Here is a 19,145-nt window from a genome sequence, read left to right on the forward strand (position 1 = left end):
ACATCATGGCAGTGCTTGGTAGGTCAAACTAGTGCTTTAGAATCTACTGCTGAGTACTGGACCAGTGGATTGGGACCTAGACTAATAACCCAGGAGGTCATGAGTTCAAATCCCACCATGGTATGGTAAGCTGTGAAAATTAATTCAATAAATTTGGTAACTAATTATGACCATGAAAGTTAACGGCAACCCAACTTGCTACTCTACCGATCTGACCTACATGCAGCTCTTGCCCAAACTACCTTTTCCAATGGTAATCCATTCACTCAATGGGTTACCATTGGTATTGTAATTGGAAAATCTAGGTTTAATGCCTCTTTGAATGATCTAACAAGCTTATACAGTGGTTACTAGAAGAAGACCCACCACCACTTTCTCAGAAGAACTAGGGATGGGCAATAGGTATGGCCGAATCCCGGGAACACGTTCACAAAATAATGTGGTTGGCTTTAATGCTTTGTGATAAATATATTTCTTTGAACGGTGCTGTTGTTTACATGTTGTGCAGGTCCCGAGATTATGAGCAAACTCGCCGGCGAGTCTGAAAGCAACCTGAGGAAGGCATTTGAGGAAGCTGAGAAGAATGCACCAGCTATCATCTTCATTGATGAATTGGATGCCATTGCTCCGAAGAGAGAGAAGGTAACGTTAAAAGTTGCAAACCCAACTCTGGGGTTTATTTCTAGAGGGATAGAATTGAAAAGCAGAGAAGTTACGTTAAACTTGTGTAGAAACTTGGATCGATCACATTTGGAGTGCTCGGGACAGTCCTGGTCTCCAGGTTATAGAAAAGAGGGATGAAAGTGTCAGAGGAACATTTTTTGTTCAAAGTACTACTAATTTTTACAGAAGAAAATAATGGTCTTGTTTAATTTTAAGGCACTGGAGAAGATGCAATAAAAAAGGAAGACTTGCATTTATATGGCGCCTTTCATGATCACTGGCCGTCTCAAAGCGCTTCACAACCAATGAATTACATTTGAAGTGTAAATCCCTGTTGTAATGTAGGAAATGCAGAGAACTCCCCCTCTTTTCTTCAAAATAGTCTGGGATATTTTAAATCCACCTGAGAGGGCTGACTGGGCCTCGGTTTAACATCTCATTCCAGTGACAGCACCTTCAACAGTGCAGCACTCCCTCAGAGTATCAGCCTATTTTTGTACTCAAGTCTCTGGAGTGGGACTTGAACCCACAACCTTCTGGCTCAGAGGTGAGAGTGTCACCCACTGATAACAAAAGATGTACAGTGATGAACTGAGAGGTTATACCAAGAGCTCAACTGTGATTGTTCAGGGGCAAAGATCTTTCTTCTCACTGCTCCTCGACACAACCTGTTGGACTCCATTTTTTTGTGCCCACTGTGCAGACCTCTTGTATAACCAGCGGGTTTGCTTCGTCCCTGATGACCCTTATAAGTAAAGGTCACTTTTAGGTCCTAGTAAGCACAATGAGAAGACTATTGATAGTCAAAAACATTGGTATTCATTGCCAAGCCCTGCGCTCAGGACCAGAGTGCTTCAGAACAAGCACAGAGCCCAGTGCTCCAGATCCAGCGGAGAGCCCAGAGCTCAAGAAACAGCACAGAGCCCAGAGATATGGAATGTGCATACAGCCCAGCAATCTGGAACCAGCAGAGAGCTCAGCGCTCCAGAACTGGCACAGAGCCCAGTGCTCTGGAACCAGCACAGATACTTGAAGGAAATAAACTTGCAAGGCTACAGGGATGGAGAAGGAGAACGGGACTGATTGCTCTACGGAGAACCGGCATAGACTCGATGGGCCGAATGGCCGCCTTCTGTGCCGTGATGACTGTATAACTGTATATCTATGAGGAATATACTGGGGCTCTCTAGAGCAGGCTGAGGGGGAAGGCTGAAGGGAGACCTGATAGAGGTCCACTCCCACCAGGAGTGATTGAAGTGAATAGCATAGAAGCATTTAAGGGGAAGCCAGATAAGCACCTGACAGAGAAAGGAATAGAAGGATATCTTGACTTGTGGAACTGTATCTCAGTGAGAGAGTGACAACTTCAGGTCTCCAGAACAATATTGATCCCTCAACTGGGACCACTAAAACAGATGATCTGGTCATTATTATTGCTGTTTGTGGGAGCTTGCTGTGCATAAATTGGCTGCTGCATTTCCTACATTCCAAAATGACTGCACTTCAGGAGTACTTAATTTGTTGTAAAGCACTCTGGGGCTATTTATGGTCATGAAAAGTGCTATAGAATACAAGTTCTTGTGTTTTTATAAAAGCAAAATACTGCGGATGCTGGAAATCTGAAACAAAAACAAGAAATGCTGGATTCACTCAGCAGGTCTGGCAGCATCTGTGGAAAGAGAAGCAGAGTTAACGTTTCGGGTCAGTGACCCTTCTTCGGAACTGACAAATATTAGAAATATTTTTCTAATATTTGTCAGTTCCGAAGAAGGGTCACTGACCCGAAACGTTAACTCTGCTTCTCTTTCCACAGATGCTGCCAGACCTGCTGAGTGAATCCAGCATTTCTTGTTCTTGTGTTTTTACTTTGCCGCAGTAAAGCTCACCTTTTTAAACTCATCAGCTGAGATTGCCCGCCAGTAACAACCAAGGCCAGGATTGCATTCGGGAGATTTGAAATTGGAGAGAGGAAAGACAGAAGTTAACTTTAACTGGAGTTTTTTTTTTCTTACTATTTGAAATAGCCTTTATTTAGAAAGTGGCAATGAGGACACAGTGAAGGGGCTGGTTGGGGGAATTCGGGATGGAGCTGTTTAATGTGACAACACCATCCATTTTGGTACAATAAATGGGACAGCTGGGGCAGAGCTGGGTTGGGAATTCCACTCACCCTCTTACAGTTATATAAAGCTCAGGTTACACCCCATCTGTATTACTGCTTTCAGTTCTGGGCACCGCACCTTAGGGACGATTGGAGAGGGTGCAGCGTAGATTCACCAGAATGATACCAGGGCTAAAAGGGTTAAATTGTGAGGACAGGTTGCATGGACTCGGCTTGTATTCCCTTGAGTATAGAAGATTAAGGAGTGATCTAATTGAGGCGTTTAAGATGATTACAGGATTTGATAGGGTCGAGAGAAACTATTTTCTCTGGTGGGACAATCCAGAACAAGGGGGCAGAACCTTAAAATTAGAGCCAGGCCGTTCAGGGGTGATGTCAGGAAGCACTTCTTCACACAAAGAGGAGTGGGAATCTGCAGCTCTCTCCCCCAGAAAGCAGTTGAGGTTGGGCGACAGAACCATGATAGAGTTAAGATACTGATCAGCCACGATCTAACTGAATGGCAGAACAGGTTCGAGGGGCTGAATGGCCTCCTGTTCTCCTGTTCCTGCCGCCTTATGTTTTAACCAACTGTCATTCAAGGTACTGATCACACACTCTCTGTCTGTCTTTGTCTGTCTGTCTCTCTCTCGCCCTCTCTGTCACCCTCTCTCGCCCTCTCTTTGTGTGTGTCTCTCTCTCTCGCCCTCTCTCTCTTGCCCTCTGTGTGTGTGTGTGTGTGTGTGTGTGTGTGTGTGTCTCTCTCTCTCTCTCTCTCTGTGTCTCTCCTGCTCTGTGTCTCTCTCTTTCTCGGTGTGTGTGTCTCTCTGTCTCTGTGTGTCTCTCTCTCTCTCTCTCTTTCTCTCTCTCTCTATCTCTCTGTCTGTGTCTGTGTGTGTGTGTGTCTCTCTCTCTGTCTGTGTCTCTCTGTGTGTCTGTCTCTTTCTCTCTATGAATCTCTTTCTCTCTCTGTCTGTGTCTCTCTCTCTGTCTCTCTCTCTGTCTCTCTCTCTCCGTATCTTTCTCTCTCTGTGTCTCTGTCTGTGTCTCTTTCTCTGTCTTTATTTCTCTCTCTGTTTTTCTCTGTCACTCTCTCTGTGTTGCTTGCTCTCTCTCTCTCTGTCTCTTTCACTCTGTCTCTCTCTTTGTGTGTCTCTCTCTATGTATTTTTTTTTCTCTCTCTCTCCATCTCTCTCTCTCCCTGTCTTCCAGACTCATGGAGAGGTGGAGCGTCGGATTGTCTCACAGCTCCTCACCCTAATGGATGGATTAAAGCAACGTTCTCATGTCATTGTAATAGCTGCGACCAACAGGCCGAACAGCATAGATCCCGCACTCAGGAGATTCGGTACGTGACTGAGCAGATCCGCCCCGCACTGTCACAGGATCACTGAAGCAGATTGACAACTGAAACACAAGGCGTGTTGTCACGTTTGTTCTTCATTTATGTTAAGCTGCAGGTTCCTGACCATTGACAGCCCAAGTAACGAGTTGAAAATAGTCTCTTTGATCAAAGCCTTCTCTTAGAGATTGAAGTGCACACTGCACCAAGAGCAGGGTCGGTGCTGGGACTTGCCCCCGCCATAGTCAGCTCATGTCCTCAGTTAAATGACTGTGAGTTGTGGTCAAGTCAAGGTCAGTTTAGTTTAGTTTAGAGATACAGCACTGAAACAGGCCCTTCGGCCCACCGAGTCTGTGCCGACCATCAACCACCCATTTATACTAATCCTACACTAATCCCATATTCCTACCACATCCCCACCTGTCCCTATATTTCCCTACCACCTACCTATACTAGGGGCAATTTATAATGGCCAATTAACCTATCAACCTGCAAGTCTTTGGCATGTGGGAGGAAACCGGAGCACCCGGAGGAAACCCACGCAGACACAGGGAGAACTTGCATTATCGGGCATCGGAAAGAGAAGGAGCAAAGATTAGGACTGATAATTAACATTGACGTTGCTAGCTGATAAAAGGCCAGGGTCTAACTAGTTTACCTTCTATCATCCTGGTCGTCATATGATACAACGATAGTGGAGTTATTGACTAATCACAGTGATCAATCTCTATCAAAGTCAACAACAGACCCAGACATGGAGGCGAGGGAAAACCCCCCAGTGGTGGAGAGCTTTGGGAACCAGAGGTCCAAACTCACCTGTTCCTCCCAAGCACGCTCCACTCAACGCTCATCATGTCCCAAATTATTCACATACTGGATCCCAAAATGTTGTTTTCTGAAAGAAATTTACATTGGGCTTTTTGATCATAAATTTTGTAATATAAAATTTTGATGCAAATTATGACAAAATATGACTGCAGGAAATAAGGTTTTATATCAGGCAGTGCAAAAAACCGTTAGTAAAACCCCTTGCTGTGTGGGAGCTGGGATATTGATCCCCCCTCTCTTAGTAGTTTACTTCATTGTACAGGAGCGGGGACAGAACTGAATCGGAACTCATTCCACATCCCATTTTTTATTCATTCATGGGATTTGCCATTGCCGACGAGGCCCAATTGCCCTTAACTGAGTGGTTACTAGGCTGTTTCAGAGTCACATTGCCGTGGGTCTGGAGTCACATGTAGGCCAGACCAGGTAAGGACGGCAGATTTCCTTCCCTATCGGACATTGAACTAGATAGGTTTTTATGACAATCTGGTAGTTTCATGGTCACCATTACTGATATTAGCTTTTTAGTCCAGATTTATTTAATTAATTGGATTTAAATTTCCCAGCTGCCATGGTAGAATTTGAACTCGTCTCTGGATCATTAGCCCAGGCCTCAGGATTACTAGTCCAGTAACATAACCGCTATGCTACTGTTACCAAGTGCCTCTCAGGGCTCTATTCATAGTGTTGCTGCCTGTGTAATCTGATCAGTATAGTGTGCCAATGGGCTTCATCCGTCAATGGCTCCTTTAATTCCGAGCTCTTGCGACGGTGACCTCTCTCTGAATGACCAGCGCTCCCTCCGTATTGTGACAGGTCGGTTCGATCGGGAGATTGATATCGGAATTCCTGATTCCATTGGGAGACTTGAGATTTTGCAGATTCACACGAAGAACATGAAGCTGTCGGATGATGTGGATCTCGAGAGGGTAAGAGGGGCTCTTTATCGGTGGGGGGGGGGGGGGATTGGGGGGAGAGAGGGGGGGTAAGCAATGGTCAGAGAGTGAGTGATTTTAACTTGAATTAAACAATCACTCGAGCAGCACGAGGACAAACCTCACCTGTAAATCGTAACGCATCGTTTTAAATTTAAATTTTGTTTCTCTTGGCTGCTGATACTCTAAAATCAACCCTGAACTCATCCCTGTCTTAGAATTACACGGCACAGAAGGAGGCCATTCGGCCCATTGTGCTTGTGCCGGCTCTTTGAAAGAGTTATCCATTAGTCCCACTTCCCCTGCTCTTTCCCCACAAATTTGTCCTTTTCAAGTATTTATCCAATTCCCTTCTGAAAGTTACGATTGAATCTATCCATCGCCCTCTCAGATCACCACAACTCACATAGTAAAAGAAATTCTCATCATCTCCCCGTCTGCTTCTAAAGCCTGTGCAGACTGGATGTATTATTCTTGATGAACTGACACCCCGTGATATTGCTCATAGTGAACTGGAGGCTTTGCTGATTTATAACTCTAGGGGAGGGGTGAGACCATGGAGGGGTTTGATTTTGAAACTGGGGCTTCAAACTTCATAAACAGTCATCAGGAGTGAGAGAGACCCAACTGAGAGCTTCCATTCCTCCTCTGTGAGATTAAATGAATGCCTTAGACATCAGTAACAGCAGTGGGTTGGATTAATACAGGGTCTGTTCCTCAAACACTGTCCTGGCAGGAATGTCAGATGAAGGATCAATGTTGGAAACAATTCCCTGTTGCCACATTCACTACATTTTAGGCATAACCAGGAACAAGCCCCTGACAGCTGTTCCATTCTGACCTGGGACTCTGCTGCCCAGGGAGTGATGGCAATAGGCTTACGCCAACAGCTGTCCCCTCGTCAACCCGATGTCGGGGACATGTTCATTGTTGTCCATCTCGGTGTTCACCTCCCCATCCCCCCACCCACAGTTGACCATCGGTGACCACAGCATAAAAAAGATGGACACTTTAAGATTTTGTGTTGGCGGCTGATTCACAAAAGATTGTGACAACTCGGGTTTGAAGGGCTTGAATATAAGAAATAGGAGCAGGAGCCTCGGACCTGTTCTGCCATCCAACACGATCATGGCTGACCTTATATCACTACTCCACTTTCCCGCCCTATCCCCATCCAAAAATCTAATAACCTCAGTCTTGAATTCCTCAACAACTGAGCATCCACAACCCTCTGAGCTAGAGAGTTCCACAGATTCACAACCCTCTGAAGTGAAGAAATTTCTCTTCGTCTCAGTCCCAAATGGCCAATCCTTTCTCCGGAGACTGTGACCTCTAGTTCGAGGCTCTTCAACTCGGGGAACAGCCTCTCAGCATTTACCCTGTCAAACCCTCTGAGGAACCAATCTAGTGAACTTTTGTTCTCTGCTGAGGTATTTTCCCACTGCAGGTTGCCCATGATACCCACGGGCATGTGGGTGCGGACCTTGCTGCCCTCTGCTCCGAGGCTGCGCTGCAGGCCATTCGGAAGAAGATGAGCATCATTGACCTGGAAGACGAGACGATCGACGCAGATGTCCTCAACTCGATGGCGGTGACAATGGACGACTTCCAGGTGAGGCTCGCATGGCACTCAGGACCCGTCAGTGCACAATATTACAATTTATACGGCCCCTTCAATGTAGTAAAAACGTCACAAGGCACTTCACAGGAGGGTTATCAAACAAAATTTGGCATCCAGTCGCAAAAGGAGATATTAGGACAGATGACCAAAAGCTTGGCCAAATAGTTATAATGTGCGTCTTAAAGGAAGAAGGAGAGGTAGAGAGGTTTGGGGAATAAATTTGAGTTTAGGGCTTAGGCAGTTGAAGACATGGCCACCAATGGTAGAGCGATGAAAATCGGAGATTTCAAGAACCAAACGATGGGTGAGGCTTCGATAAAAGGCTGGTGAGCTTTATCCTGTCTTAATATCAATGTATCACACACAGCGAATCAAGGCCAAGTCTAGTCGTCAGGTGAAGTGGGGTTAAAGAGCAGTGAACCCCTCCACACCCCACTGGAAGACGACCAGGTGAGAAGGCGCCTTGGCTGTAATGCTGTCTCAATATAATGACCTAGGGCCACTCACTCTCCAGGCCCAGATGCATAGAAGTGCCCTCTTGTTGTAGGTATTTGAGCAGGTGGAATTGTCCGCACAGCAAAGAGGCAACGCTTAAGAGGAGGGGAAAAAATTGAAGAAATGCAGAAAATAAAAAGTCAAGAGAAATAACTTCAAGCTCACTTCTTAATTTATCTCAGTTGCTCTTCCAGTCTTTGGTGATGTTCTGCACTATGGGCCTTCATTCAGCGTTCAAGGTTAATTGCCTGGGTTTGGGCCATTGTGGTGACCGGCAGTAATTAACAAGGATCATATCATTAATAGGGTACTGACGCTTGTAGTGACTGGACCTGGCTTTCTTTGGCGAACTTAGTTCACATCTACTGCTTAAATACAGCAATTTCACACCATGCGATGCAGGTTAGCAGTGAGATAGACAGTGAGATGCTGTTTTCACAAAGCTACAGCAGAGCAACTCAGACAGAAACTTTTGGATATTGCTCTTTAACGACCCAACTGCCCCTCACCTGAAATTGCTGCACCATTTGCACATAAATAAAGTCGAGTGCCGTTAGCCTCACATTGAGGCCAGATTTTGCTGGTAAAGTAATGAAAATGTTACAAAGTAAGCATTGTGATAGAGGAGGGACCTGGCCGGTGGGGGTAGGGGAGCAGGGGGAATGAAGAGAGAAATGCAAACAGCACTCTGCAGATATATCGGGCAGTTTAGATTCGGAGGAAGGGGCTGCTGTTACTGGTGCTTCTTTGCAGTGTTGCTTAACCCTTATGGTCCATGTCTATCTCTATTCCAGTGGGCTCTGGGCCAGAGTAACCCATCAGCTTTGCGAGAGACTGTGGTGGAGGTGCCAACTGTAACCTGGGAAGACATTGGAGGCCTTGATGAGGTGAAGCGTGAACTTCAGGAGCTGGTACAGGTCAGTGCTTTCAAGAACAAATCCAAAACAAGTACTTTGAAGTCATAGATTTAAATTTTCACAACCATATTCGCAAAAAGAAAAGTTTTGTTAGAGTAAATAAGGAGAAACTATTTCCAGTGGCAGGAGGGTCAGTAACCAAAGGACACGGATTTAAAATACTTGGCGAAAGACTCAGAGGGACGATGAGTGGTTACAATCTGGAATGCACTGCCTGAGTGGAAGCAGGTTCAGTAGTAAGATAAGCAAGAGGCCAGAGTTGGAACAGCACAGAGATCTCGGAGGGTTGTGGGGCTGGAGAAGATTGCCCGAGATCGGGAAGGGCGAGGCCATGGAGGGATTTGAAAACCAGGATGAGAATTTTTAATTGAGGTGTTGCTGGACCGGGAGCCAATGTAGGTCAGCGAGCAGAGCGGGTGACGGGTGAACGGGACGTCATGCGAGTTGGGAAACGTGCGGCAGGGTTTTGGATGAGCGAAGTTTGTGGAGAGTGGAAGATGGGAGGTTGGCCAGGAGAAGTGAGAACAGGATTGATTTTTGTACTTTGTCTGCCCTCAGTACCCGGTGGAGTATCCAGACAAGTTTCTGAAATTCGGCATGACTCCCTCCCGTGGTGTTCTGTTCTACGGCCCCCCGGGATGTGGCAAAACCCTGCTCGCCAAGGCTATAGCCTGTGAATGCCAGGCTAACTTTGTCTCCATCAAAGGGCCAGAGCTGCTTACCATGTGGTTCGGGGAATCGGAGGCCAATGTTCGCGATGTGTTTGACAAGGTAGGAGGTTATTTAATCACCTTACTGTAGCTTTATTGATATATCACATGAGGGACACAGATTTAAGATAAGTCGCAAAAGAGCCAGAGGGAGGTGGGAATTTGTTTTTTTTTACACAGCGAGTTGTTGTGATCTGGAACGCGCTGCCTGAAAGGGCGGTGGAAGCAGATTCAATCGTAACTTTCGAAAGGGAATTGATAGATATTTAAAGATGAAAAGTTGGGAGAGCTGTGGGGAAAGAGCAAGAATAGTGTCAACCCGTCAGACTGTTAATCAGTCTTTGAATCCTCCAAGGGGAAGAGTGAGAAGATACAGAAACAACAACAATGGGCTAATAGCCCTGTTAAAATATCCCACAAAGGAATTTCACATGAACATGCTGCACTACCAGAACAAGTGAATCCCTTACAGACCTGGTATCAATCGCAGAATCCCCATCAGTCTAATATAATATAATAACTTTAACATCAATTGTTTCATTGTCTTTAAATAAAATCTAGGAAAATGTGCATCAAACATCTCATAAAATCTATTTCATTCTCGGGTGGGTGTCACTGGCAGGGCCAGCACTTATTGCCCATTCCTAGTTGCCCTGGATACAACTAAGTGGCTTGCTGGGACACTCTAGATGACCCTTAAGAGTCAACGACATTGGTGCAGGAATAGAATCACTTATAGGCCAGAACAGGTTTATTACCGTACCAGACGTTGTACCAAGTCTGGTTGGGTTTCAGTCACTGAACACTTTGTTGTGTGTTGTTCCTAATCTAGTTTTTTGGGCTGAAAGCTCATGCTGTCATTGGTTGTTGCTATTTTTTAAGGCGCGACAGGCTGCCCCTTGTATCTTGTTCTTCGATGAGCTGGACTCGATTGCTAAATCTCGTGGAGGGAGTGCTGGTGATGGGGGAGGTGCCTCAGACAGAGTGATCAACCAGATCCTCACTGAAATGGACGGCATGTCAGACAAGAAGAACGTGTTTATTGTTGGAGCCACAAACAGGTAGATCAATACAGGCCTGCTCCCACGGGCTGGGTCCCGCTCCCACGGGGTATGCCCCACTGCAGGGGCTGGGTCCCACTACCACAGGGTGGGCCCCACTCCCACAGGCAGGGTCCACTTTCACATACAGGGATCATCCCCTCAACCAACATCACTAAAACAGATGATTTGGTCATCATCGCATTGCTGTTTGTGGGATCTTGCTTTGCGCAAATTGGCTGCTGCGTTTCCTCCATTACAACAGTGACTACGCTTCAGAAAGTACTTCACTGACTGTAAAGCACCTCAGGATGTCCCAAGGTTGTGAAAGATGCTATATAAATGCAAGTTCTTCCTTTATCGCATGACTTAATTAACTTGTTTATTTACAGACCAGACATCATTGATCCAGCCATCCTGCGACCTGGACGCTTGGATCAGTTGATTTATATCCCACTTCCTGATGAAAAATCAAGAACGTCCATTTTGAAGGCAAATCTGAGGAAGTCGCCAATCGCTAAGGTATGGAGTTAAGGAATTCTGGCAGATAGATGGAATAAGTTAGTTCAGAAGACCATTGCAACCAACAGGTTATGCATGACATATTTGGAGGTAAAGGATAGAGGGAGATGGTAAGAGAACAAGAAAAACATGGTGAAGGTCCACCAAAGACCTGTTGGCTAAATGGCCTTTTCCAGATCTTTCCTCTGTGTGTGTGTGTCAGACCAATATCCTCCTGCAGTCAAGCCCAATAACTCGACATAATGATATCTACAGAACCCGCTCCTCAAATATACCCAAGGGCGAAAGTGTCACAACTGTGCTGGGATGAAGGAGTCACTGACGTATGGTCACTGAATGGGGTGAGCTCTATTTTTATCGCCTGAGTTTCTGCAATGGTGCTTGAGATTTTGACATTCCGTGATTCTGTGTGAAACATTCTTACGAGCCGCAAACCAGCGGTTGTTTTTGCCAAAATAATATCACAAGAGCCCCCATGATTTAAAATTAATCAGCAAGTTTTGTGCTAAAGTTACTAATGGAATTTTGAGCACTATCTGAAGCTGTCTCCAGCCCCCAGATTTCAGGAGCCACCCCAAATGAAATTGCAAGTTCAAATGCTAAAAGACGATGAAACTTTCAAAGGAAAAATGCAATTTGTTTTCTAGTCATCTGTAGTGAGGGTAGGATGTGAAAAGACATCCTGATTATAACTGAAGCACTGCCACCTCCATACAGTAGGGTGCGCTCCCTCTGAGTTTGGGTTGAAGCATGTCGTTGGGTTATAACAGAGAGAACTTTACTCTTCTTTCTATTTTTCATACATTTTAGTTCTTTAGATGTTCCACACATTTTTTAAAATATTGTTTTGTCACCTCTAAAGCTTCTCATTTATTTGACCACAGCATCAACCACTGTCCCCCACACACCATTCCTCCCCATTGCGAGGGAGGGACCTGCTCTCATTGTATTTACAATACAGAGACAGGCCATTCCGCCCAACTGGTCCATTCTGCTGTTCATGATCCACACGAGCCTCCTCCCGCACTACTTCATCTCACCCTATCAGCATATCCTTCTATTTCTTTCTCCCTCGTGTGTTTATCTAGCTTCCCCTTAAATATATCTTTACTGTTCACCTCAACCACTCTCTGTGGTAGTGAGTTCCACATTCTCACCACTGTCTGGGTAAAGAGGTTTCTCCTGAATTCTCTATTGGATTTATTAGTGACTGTCTTAGATTGATGCTACTTGCTGCGAGTGCCACTGGGGTGGAGTGATTGGGGTAGCTCCCAAACCTGCGGCTGTCCAAAACCAGAAAATTCTGTGTGGAATAGTATGAGCGTTGGCTTCTGATCGAAACAAGAACTGAGAAGGGAAACAAGCAGAACTAGAAACCACAGCAGGTTTGTCTGGATAAGCTCTAAGGATTGAGATCACTACGATCTGTAGTTGTCCAGTTCTCTGGCAGATCAGTTGTTACTGTCCTGGGAGATGTGATAAAGCACCATCTTCACACTCAGCTCTTCCTTTTGGTTCTCAGAATGTTGACTTGGCGTACCTGGCCAAAATAACGCACGGCTTCTCGGGTGCTGACCTCACCGAGATTTGCCAGCGGGCTTGCAAGCTTGCGATTCGAGAGGCCATTGAAGCGGAGGTTAAACGAGATCAGGAACACCAAAGCAACCCAGATGTGGCTATGGTGAGTGACGTGTGCACATCTCTGAGGACACTGAGGAATGAAAGTCATCCATTCACTACAAGGCTAGAGCGCATGGGGATCTCTGATATCTGTGCTTGAATTCTAATCTCAGATGAGATTTGACATTTTGGGGTCCAAGTATCATTGATGGCATTTGTGGAGCTGAACAGTTTAAGGTGATTAAGGAACCACAAGAGCAACAACTTGGAGCCTCTAACATAGTAAAACGTGCCAAATCACTTCCCAGGAGTGATTATCAATCAGTATTTGACACCATGCCAAATAAGGGGATATAATAGGACAGGTTGGTCAAACAGGGAGGTTTTAATATCCATCTTAAAGGGGCAGAGAGAGGCGGAGAGGTTTCGGGAAGGAATTCCAGAGTTTAGGGCCCAGGTAGTTGAAGGCACGATCCCGTCATTCACCATGCCCCGTTCAGATGCACCGTTGCCCTCAGTGTTTTCAGATGCAGAGTTTGAGCTGGAGGATAAGGGTGGGGGAAAGCTAACAGGTTGCACTAAGAGATGCCCACTCCAGCAAAATCATGGGCCAATAAAAATATTCCAGTAGAGTAACAGGGGTCGTGAGCTGAGGTCTGCTGTTTGTCAATTTGCTGACATTCAGTCAAAGGGTTCTTTGTAAAATTGAACACTGCCACCCGATGACCCATTTCCACCATGGTTCCTGCCATGATCCCGCTGCCCTGCTGGGATTTTGTCCCAATCCCATTTCCATGTTACTGCTTTTTTTTAACAGGAAGATGACTATGATCCCGTTCCCGAGATTCGCCGCGATCACTTTGAGGAGGCCATGAGGTTTGGACGCCGGTCGGTCAGCGACAATGACATCAGGAAATACGAAATGTTCGCCCAGACGCTCCAGCAGAGTCGAGGCTTCGGGAACTTCAGGTCTCTCTTATATATCAGAGTACATTGTAGCACCACGTGCAAAGAAAGACTTGCATTTATATAGCGCCTTTCATGAACGCAGGACATCTCAAAATGCTTTACAGCCAGTGAGGTACTTTGAAGTGCCGTCACCATTGTAATGTAGGAAACGTGGCAGTCAATTTGCACAGAGCAAGCTCCCCACGATGTTGCCCAGCTAATCTGTTTTAATGGTGTTGGTTGAGGGATACATATTGGCCAGGACACCGGGGAGAACTCCCCTGCTCTTCTTTGAAATAGTGAAATTAGATCTTTTACGTCCACCTGAGAGAGAGCACTGGGGCCTCAATTTAATGTTGCATCTGAAAGTGGGCACCTCCGACAGTGCAGCACTCCCTCAGTACTGATCCTCCAACAGTACAGCACTCCCTCAGTACTGACCCTGTGACAGTGCAGCACTCCCTCAGTACTGATCCTCCAACAGTACAGCACTGCCTCAGTATTGACCCTCCGACAGTGCAGCACTCCCTCAATACTGACCCTCAGACAGTGCAGCACTCCCTCAGTACTGACCCTCTGACAGTGCAGCACTCCCTCAGTACTGACCCTCTGACAGTGCAGCACTCCCTCAGTACTGACCCTCCGACAGTACCGCACTCCCTCAGTACTGACCCTCTGACAGTGCAGCACTCCCTCAGTACTGACCCTCTGAGAGTGCAGCACTCCCTCAGTACTGACCCTCTGATAGTGCAGCACTCCCTCGGTACTGACCCTCCGACAGTACAGCACTCCCTCAGTACTGACCCTCCGACAGTACAGCACTCCCTCAGTACTGACCCTCTGAGAGTGCAGCACTCCCTCAGTACTGACTCTCCGACAGTCCAGCACTCCCTCAGTACTGACTCTCCGACAGTCCAGCACTCCCTCAGTACTGACCCTCTGACAGTGCAGCACTCCCTCAGTACTGACTCTCCGACAGTCCAGCACTCCCTCAGTACTGACTCTCCGACAGTCCAGCACTCCCTCAGTACTGACCCTCTGACAGTGCAGCGCTCCCTCAGTACTGACCCTCCAACAGTGCAGCTCGCCCTCAGTTTAGAATTTGTGCTTAGCTCTCTGCAGTGAGGCTTGAACCCTTGACCTTCTGACTCTGCCGATAATGCTACCCACTGAGCCACTGATTCTCAGCCATTTCTCCCACTGACTCCTGCGTATGGAATCTGTGCCTAAAGAAAAAGACAGACTTTCATTTCTATAGCGCCTTTCACGACCTCAGGACGTCCTAAAGTGCTTCGCAGCCAATGCTTTTTTACTCAAAGGGAAGACATTATCTGAGGCACTGCCTACACAATACGGGTAAAAGAAGAATAATTTGTCGAGGGATTTCTCTTTCCTTTCCTCTACAGGTTTCCATCCAGCAGTCAGAGCAGTGGACAGGGGAGCAGTGACGGAGGGAGTGCAGGGAACTTGTATCGTGAAGAGGGAGATGATGATCTTTACAACTGAGCAGCAAGTCAAAGGTCAAAGATTACAGGTCACAGTTTGAGTAGGCTGCCTAACTCACACCCTTGCACATCGCCAAGGACAGAACTGTCACCTTGCGGGAAAGCGATACCTTATTCATGGCGGTTCGGACTCTGAGTATTGCTTCAGCTTCATGACCTCTGACCTGTGTCCAGATGTGTATGTTTGGTTACCGGTGGGCGTGGGTTCATAGCTCAGTGCTTTGTACAGTACACAGGGAGTAAATGTGATGGCCCACTCACCATGGGTACTGTGCGGGAACGGGTGCATGCTTGTGTGAGTTTGTGTGCACACACATGTGTGTATGTGTGTGTGTGAGTGTGTGTTCACCCCTGTACATTACGGCTGCCGTTCATCCAGGTATGGGTTGGATAGCTCGGTCTTTTACAATTTGGCTAGAGTGTAAAACAAAAGTGTGGCCTCTCGAAAGAGAAGACCGTCTTTGTTTTGAGGTACGTCTATGTTTTACCAAGTGGAGACTTTGGTTTTCTGAACACGAATGGTTTTCAGTCATTTTACATTGGGAGAAGATCTGATACCCGAATTGTCTCTCTATAGTCCCATCTCCTCACCCATCCTCATTCTGTAAATCTTGAATTGGTGTTGGACAGCAGCCCCTCCGTTAATGTGCATTGCACGCTGAAATATATTGTACACTCAGTGCGAGAGAGTAGAAACAACACTGTGTCTGAGGGATGACAAAACCCGTACACAAATCCCCAAGCTTTTAAATATCTTGTTTTAGTACCAAGAATGTGTTTGCTGACCTACATTGGCTCCTGGTCTCCCAACATCTCAAATTTGAAATTCTCATCCTTGTTTTCAAATCCCTCCAGGCCCTCGTCCCCTCCCTTTCAATGTAGCCTCTTCCAGCGCAACAACCCTCCCAGATCTCTGTGTGAACATTGGATAGGACCGGCCTGCTGGCACAAACTGGGCACAGGGAACAATCCGAGATAGGCCCAAGGCCTTGTTTAAATAAAGCCGGCGAGCTGGTCCCCAGGGGCCAATATTCCAGCATTGCCCTGGAGCCTCTAGGCATTAAAGTTTAATCTCCAGGATGTTGTTGAGAGAGGAAAAGTCAAAGGGAGATTAAGAAATGTTTTTTTATTTTCTTGGGACATTTTTATCATTCGTTATCCAAATATTAGAGATGGGGCAAAAAGGCTGTTAGACCGGACGAGGCAGTCGAAGGAATGATCTCTTATGTTGAAACATCCAGAATATGTCCAACCGGAGTGGTAACCCTGGCAAATGGGTCTGTTTTGAAAGTTATCCTTGGTTTATTTTTAACGCCAAGCTGGATTTATACCCCTCTCTCTCCTCTCTTTCTCTCACTCTCCCCATTCAGAGTCAATGAGAGAAAAAGGCTGTCCAGATTTCCCATAATTCATCCTCCTAGAAAGACTGATGCAGGTTCCGGGCCTAAATTTATTGGTTTGAATTTCATGGAGTGAGGGATGAATTTGAAGCTGGCATGGAGAAAGAATTTAACTCTTTGAAAATGTTTTTTTTAAAAATCCGAATATATTTTAGAAATAAGTCCAGTGACAGTCAAAAACACACAGAATTCAGTGAGGGTGTGGCATTTTGTCTAATCCAAATGTGGGTGTAGGGTATAGTTGGCTTGGGACAGGAATCAGTATGTGGTGGGGAAGGGGTTGAATCGACCAGCATGGTTTTCCTACCTTTTGCTTTTCTGCTGATGAAAGTTCTTTGAAAACATGACCTCATTATCTCAACACCACCTAGAATCATAGAAAGGTTACAGCACAGAGGTTGGCCCATCGGCCCATCGAGCCTGTATCGGTTTTCTGCAAGAATATTTTAGCCAGTTGCACTCCCCTGTCCTTTCCCCATAAAACACAGAAGAACATGGAAGAAGATTGATTCTCCATTTCAAACAAGATTCGAGACTTTGTCGATCTGGCACTATATGTATTCTGATTGGATTTTTTTTGTCCAATGAGGTTGTTTTCTGAGGGCCATCTCTAAATGCATAACTCCCTGAGGTTCAGTCCATGCTGAGCCAGCCAATCCCAGCCAGGGAAGCAACTGGGGCTCTTACCATTGGCCTCCGTGCCCTTCGCATCCAGAAAGGGAAAAGTCTGTCCTGCTCCGGCTGAAACTCTGGTAATTCCGAAAAGCCCACCTTTGGGTGTTGGCTAAGGTCAAGGCTGTGAAGCCTTCCACTGGCGAATTGCCTGCCTATCCCTTGATGCCTGAGCTCCCACACTGAAGGTTGGTGCTTCCCTATGCGGTGGAAGCAAGCTGGTGTTCGTGGAAACTCCAACCCGGTATAGGTTAGTGGGAAAACGGGAAGGATTGAGGTCTGACAATGCAACTCTCAAGGCCCAAGGAACTCTGTCTATTGGTTCTTTTATTTATTATTCACTGGTTTGTCCAGTTTGGGCCTGGAGGTTTGGAACGAGCTGCTCCTCGTCCTGTTGCCTCCTTCACAGATGAATCCTAAATCAGAGCAGCAAGATCTGTACTAGAAACTTGCAATATATGCAAATGAATAGGAACAGGAATTTAAACGGTTTCAGGCCCCAATATTCCTGCAGCCCAGGGAAATAACAAGCTTGACCACACTGCCCCCACTGTCAAGCCTTCACGGGTTAATAATGCCTCACTGCTCATCTGCTATTGAGGTGGCTACAGTCGATCCCACTCATTATCTAAGACAATAATCTGCCTTCACATTGTGCACTGGTCTGAGGTGTCACATTAATGTCTTTTTGAAACACCTTTATCTCCTCACGGAAAAACCTTGGAAACCAGAAGCTCGACAGGGCATCAATTAGCGAGTCCATTGTTTTTCATAATTGCGTTTTTGAACAGTTTGCATTCTGTGAGGTATCAAATGTTTGGAATGAGCTGTACTGACTGCTTCACACTAACTATTGGTAGACTCTGTGCTGTCCTGCTCCTCCTCTCCCTTCCCTTTCCTGTCCCATTAGTTCCTGTCCCTCCCTTTTCACTCCCCTTTCCTACCCTCCACTGTTGATCTCCCTTCTCCCTATTTCCCTCCCCTTCCCACTCTTTTCCATCCCCCTCCCCTTCCCCTCTCCGTCCCCTTTGCCTCTCCTCTCCTTCCTCTTCTTTTTCCCCCTTCCCCCTTCCTGTCTCCTCCCCTCCTCCTCTTCCTCCCCCTGCTTCTTCTCCTCCCCTCCTCCTCCTCCTCCCTCTCTCCTCCCCTCCTCCTCTTCCTCCCCCTGCTTCTTCTCCTCCCCTCCTCCTCCTCCTCCCTCTCTCCTCCCCTCCTCCTCTTCCTCCCCCTGCTTCTTCTCCTCCCCTCCTCCTCCCCCTGCCTCTCCTCCTTCCCCTGCCTCCCCTCACCATTCCAATTAGCACCCAGTTGACTGGATGGAGGTTGTGTCTTGCAAGCTGTTTAAATGACCTGTCAATTAAACTAATGTGTTTTGTGATGTCCGAGAGTTTTATTACACTCATCTGTGATTTAAAGTTTGAGTTTCCTGTGGTGTTTATTTTGAATTATGAGATGTATAAAGTCTATAAATCACACCTTGCTGGGATATGTCAGAGGAAATAAATTCATCGGCAATACAATAAAGGTGCTGAACTTTACTTCAAAAATCCTCAATACATGTACTCTGGTGAAACTTAAAGGAAGGGTTTTTGTGGCTCTAAGATACGATAGTTTGTCGTTGGTAATGGATACACGGATGAAAGTCATGTTTTTCACGTGGGTTGGTCTAAGTCAAAGTCTCGGTGTACTGAGGCAGCTTCTGAGCTCATGTCAGCTGGGGCCGATTGTCATCTGAGCTGTTCCTGAAGTTTGGAGCAGTGAGTGCCACAGCAAGACTTCACTTGATTTTGTAAGTTCACCTGCCAAATTGAGTGGGATATGTTATA

The 19,145-nt window shown here is 46.3% G+C and overlaps 1 protein-coding gene across 3 annotated transcripts in view; it reads left to right on the forward strand.

Moving 5' to 3' along the window:
- LOC137355743 (transitional endoplasmic reticulum ATPase-like) overlaps positions 1-18,734 on the forward strand; it is a 32,983-nt gene extending 14,249 nt beyond the window's left edge. For 2 of the 3 annotated variants that reach the window (XM_068021222.1, XM_068021224.1), the window contains exons 8-18: positions 509-642; positions 3,977-4,112; positions 5,751-5,863; positions 7,317-7,481; positions 8,780-8,902; positions 9,461-9,673; positions 10,495-10,673; positions 11,045-11,174; positions 12,697-12,855; positions 13,612-13,763; positions 15,149-18,734. In XM_068021222.1, coding sequence (XP_067877323.1) covers positions 509-642; positions 3,977-4,112; positions 5,751-5,863; positions 7,317-7,481; positions 8,780-8,902; positions 9,461-9,673; positions 10,495-10,673; positions 11,045-11,174; positions 12,697-12,855; positions 13,612-13,763; positions 15,149-15,248 — 1,604 coding nt within the window. In that variant the 3' untranslated portion in view covers positions 15,249-18,734. The remainder of the gene's footprint in view (positions 1-508; positions 643-3,976; positions 4,113-5,750; positions 5,864-7,316; positions 7,482-8,779; positions 8,903-9,460; positions 9,674-10,494; positions 10,674-11,044; positions 11,175-12,696; positions 12,856-13,611; positions 13,764-15,148) is intronic. The other variant, XM_068021223.1, reaches the window with a different exon arrangement.
- The last annotated feature ends 411 nt before the right edge of the window (positions 18,735-19,145 follow it).

Source organism: Heterodontus francisci, chromosome 43 (genome assembly GCF_036365525.1).
Source record: "Heterodontus francisci isolate sHetFra1 chromosome 43, sHetFra1.hap1, whole genome shotgun sequence".
NCBI lineage: Eukaryota > Metazoa > Chordata > Chondrichthyes > Heterodontiformes > Heterodontidae > Heterodontus > Heterodontus francisci.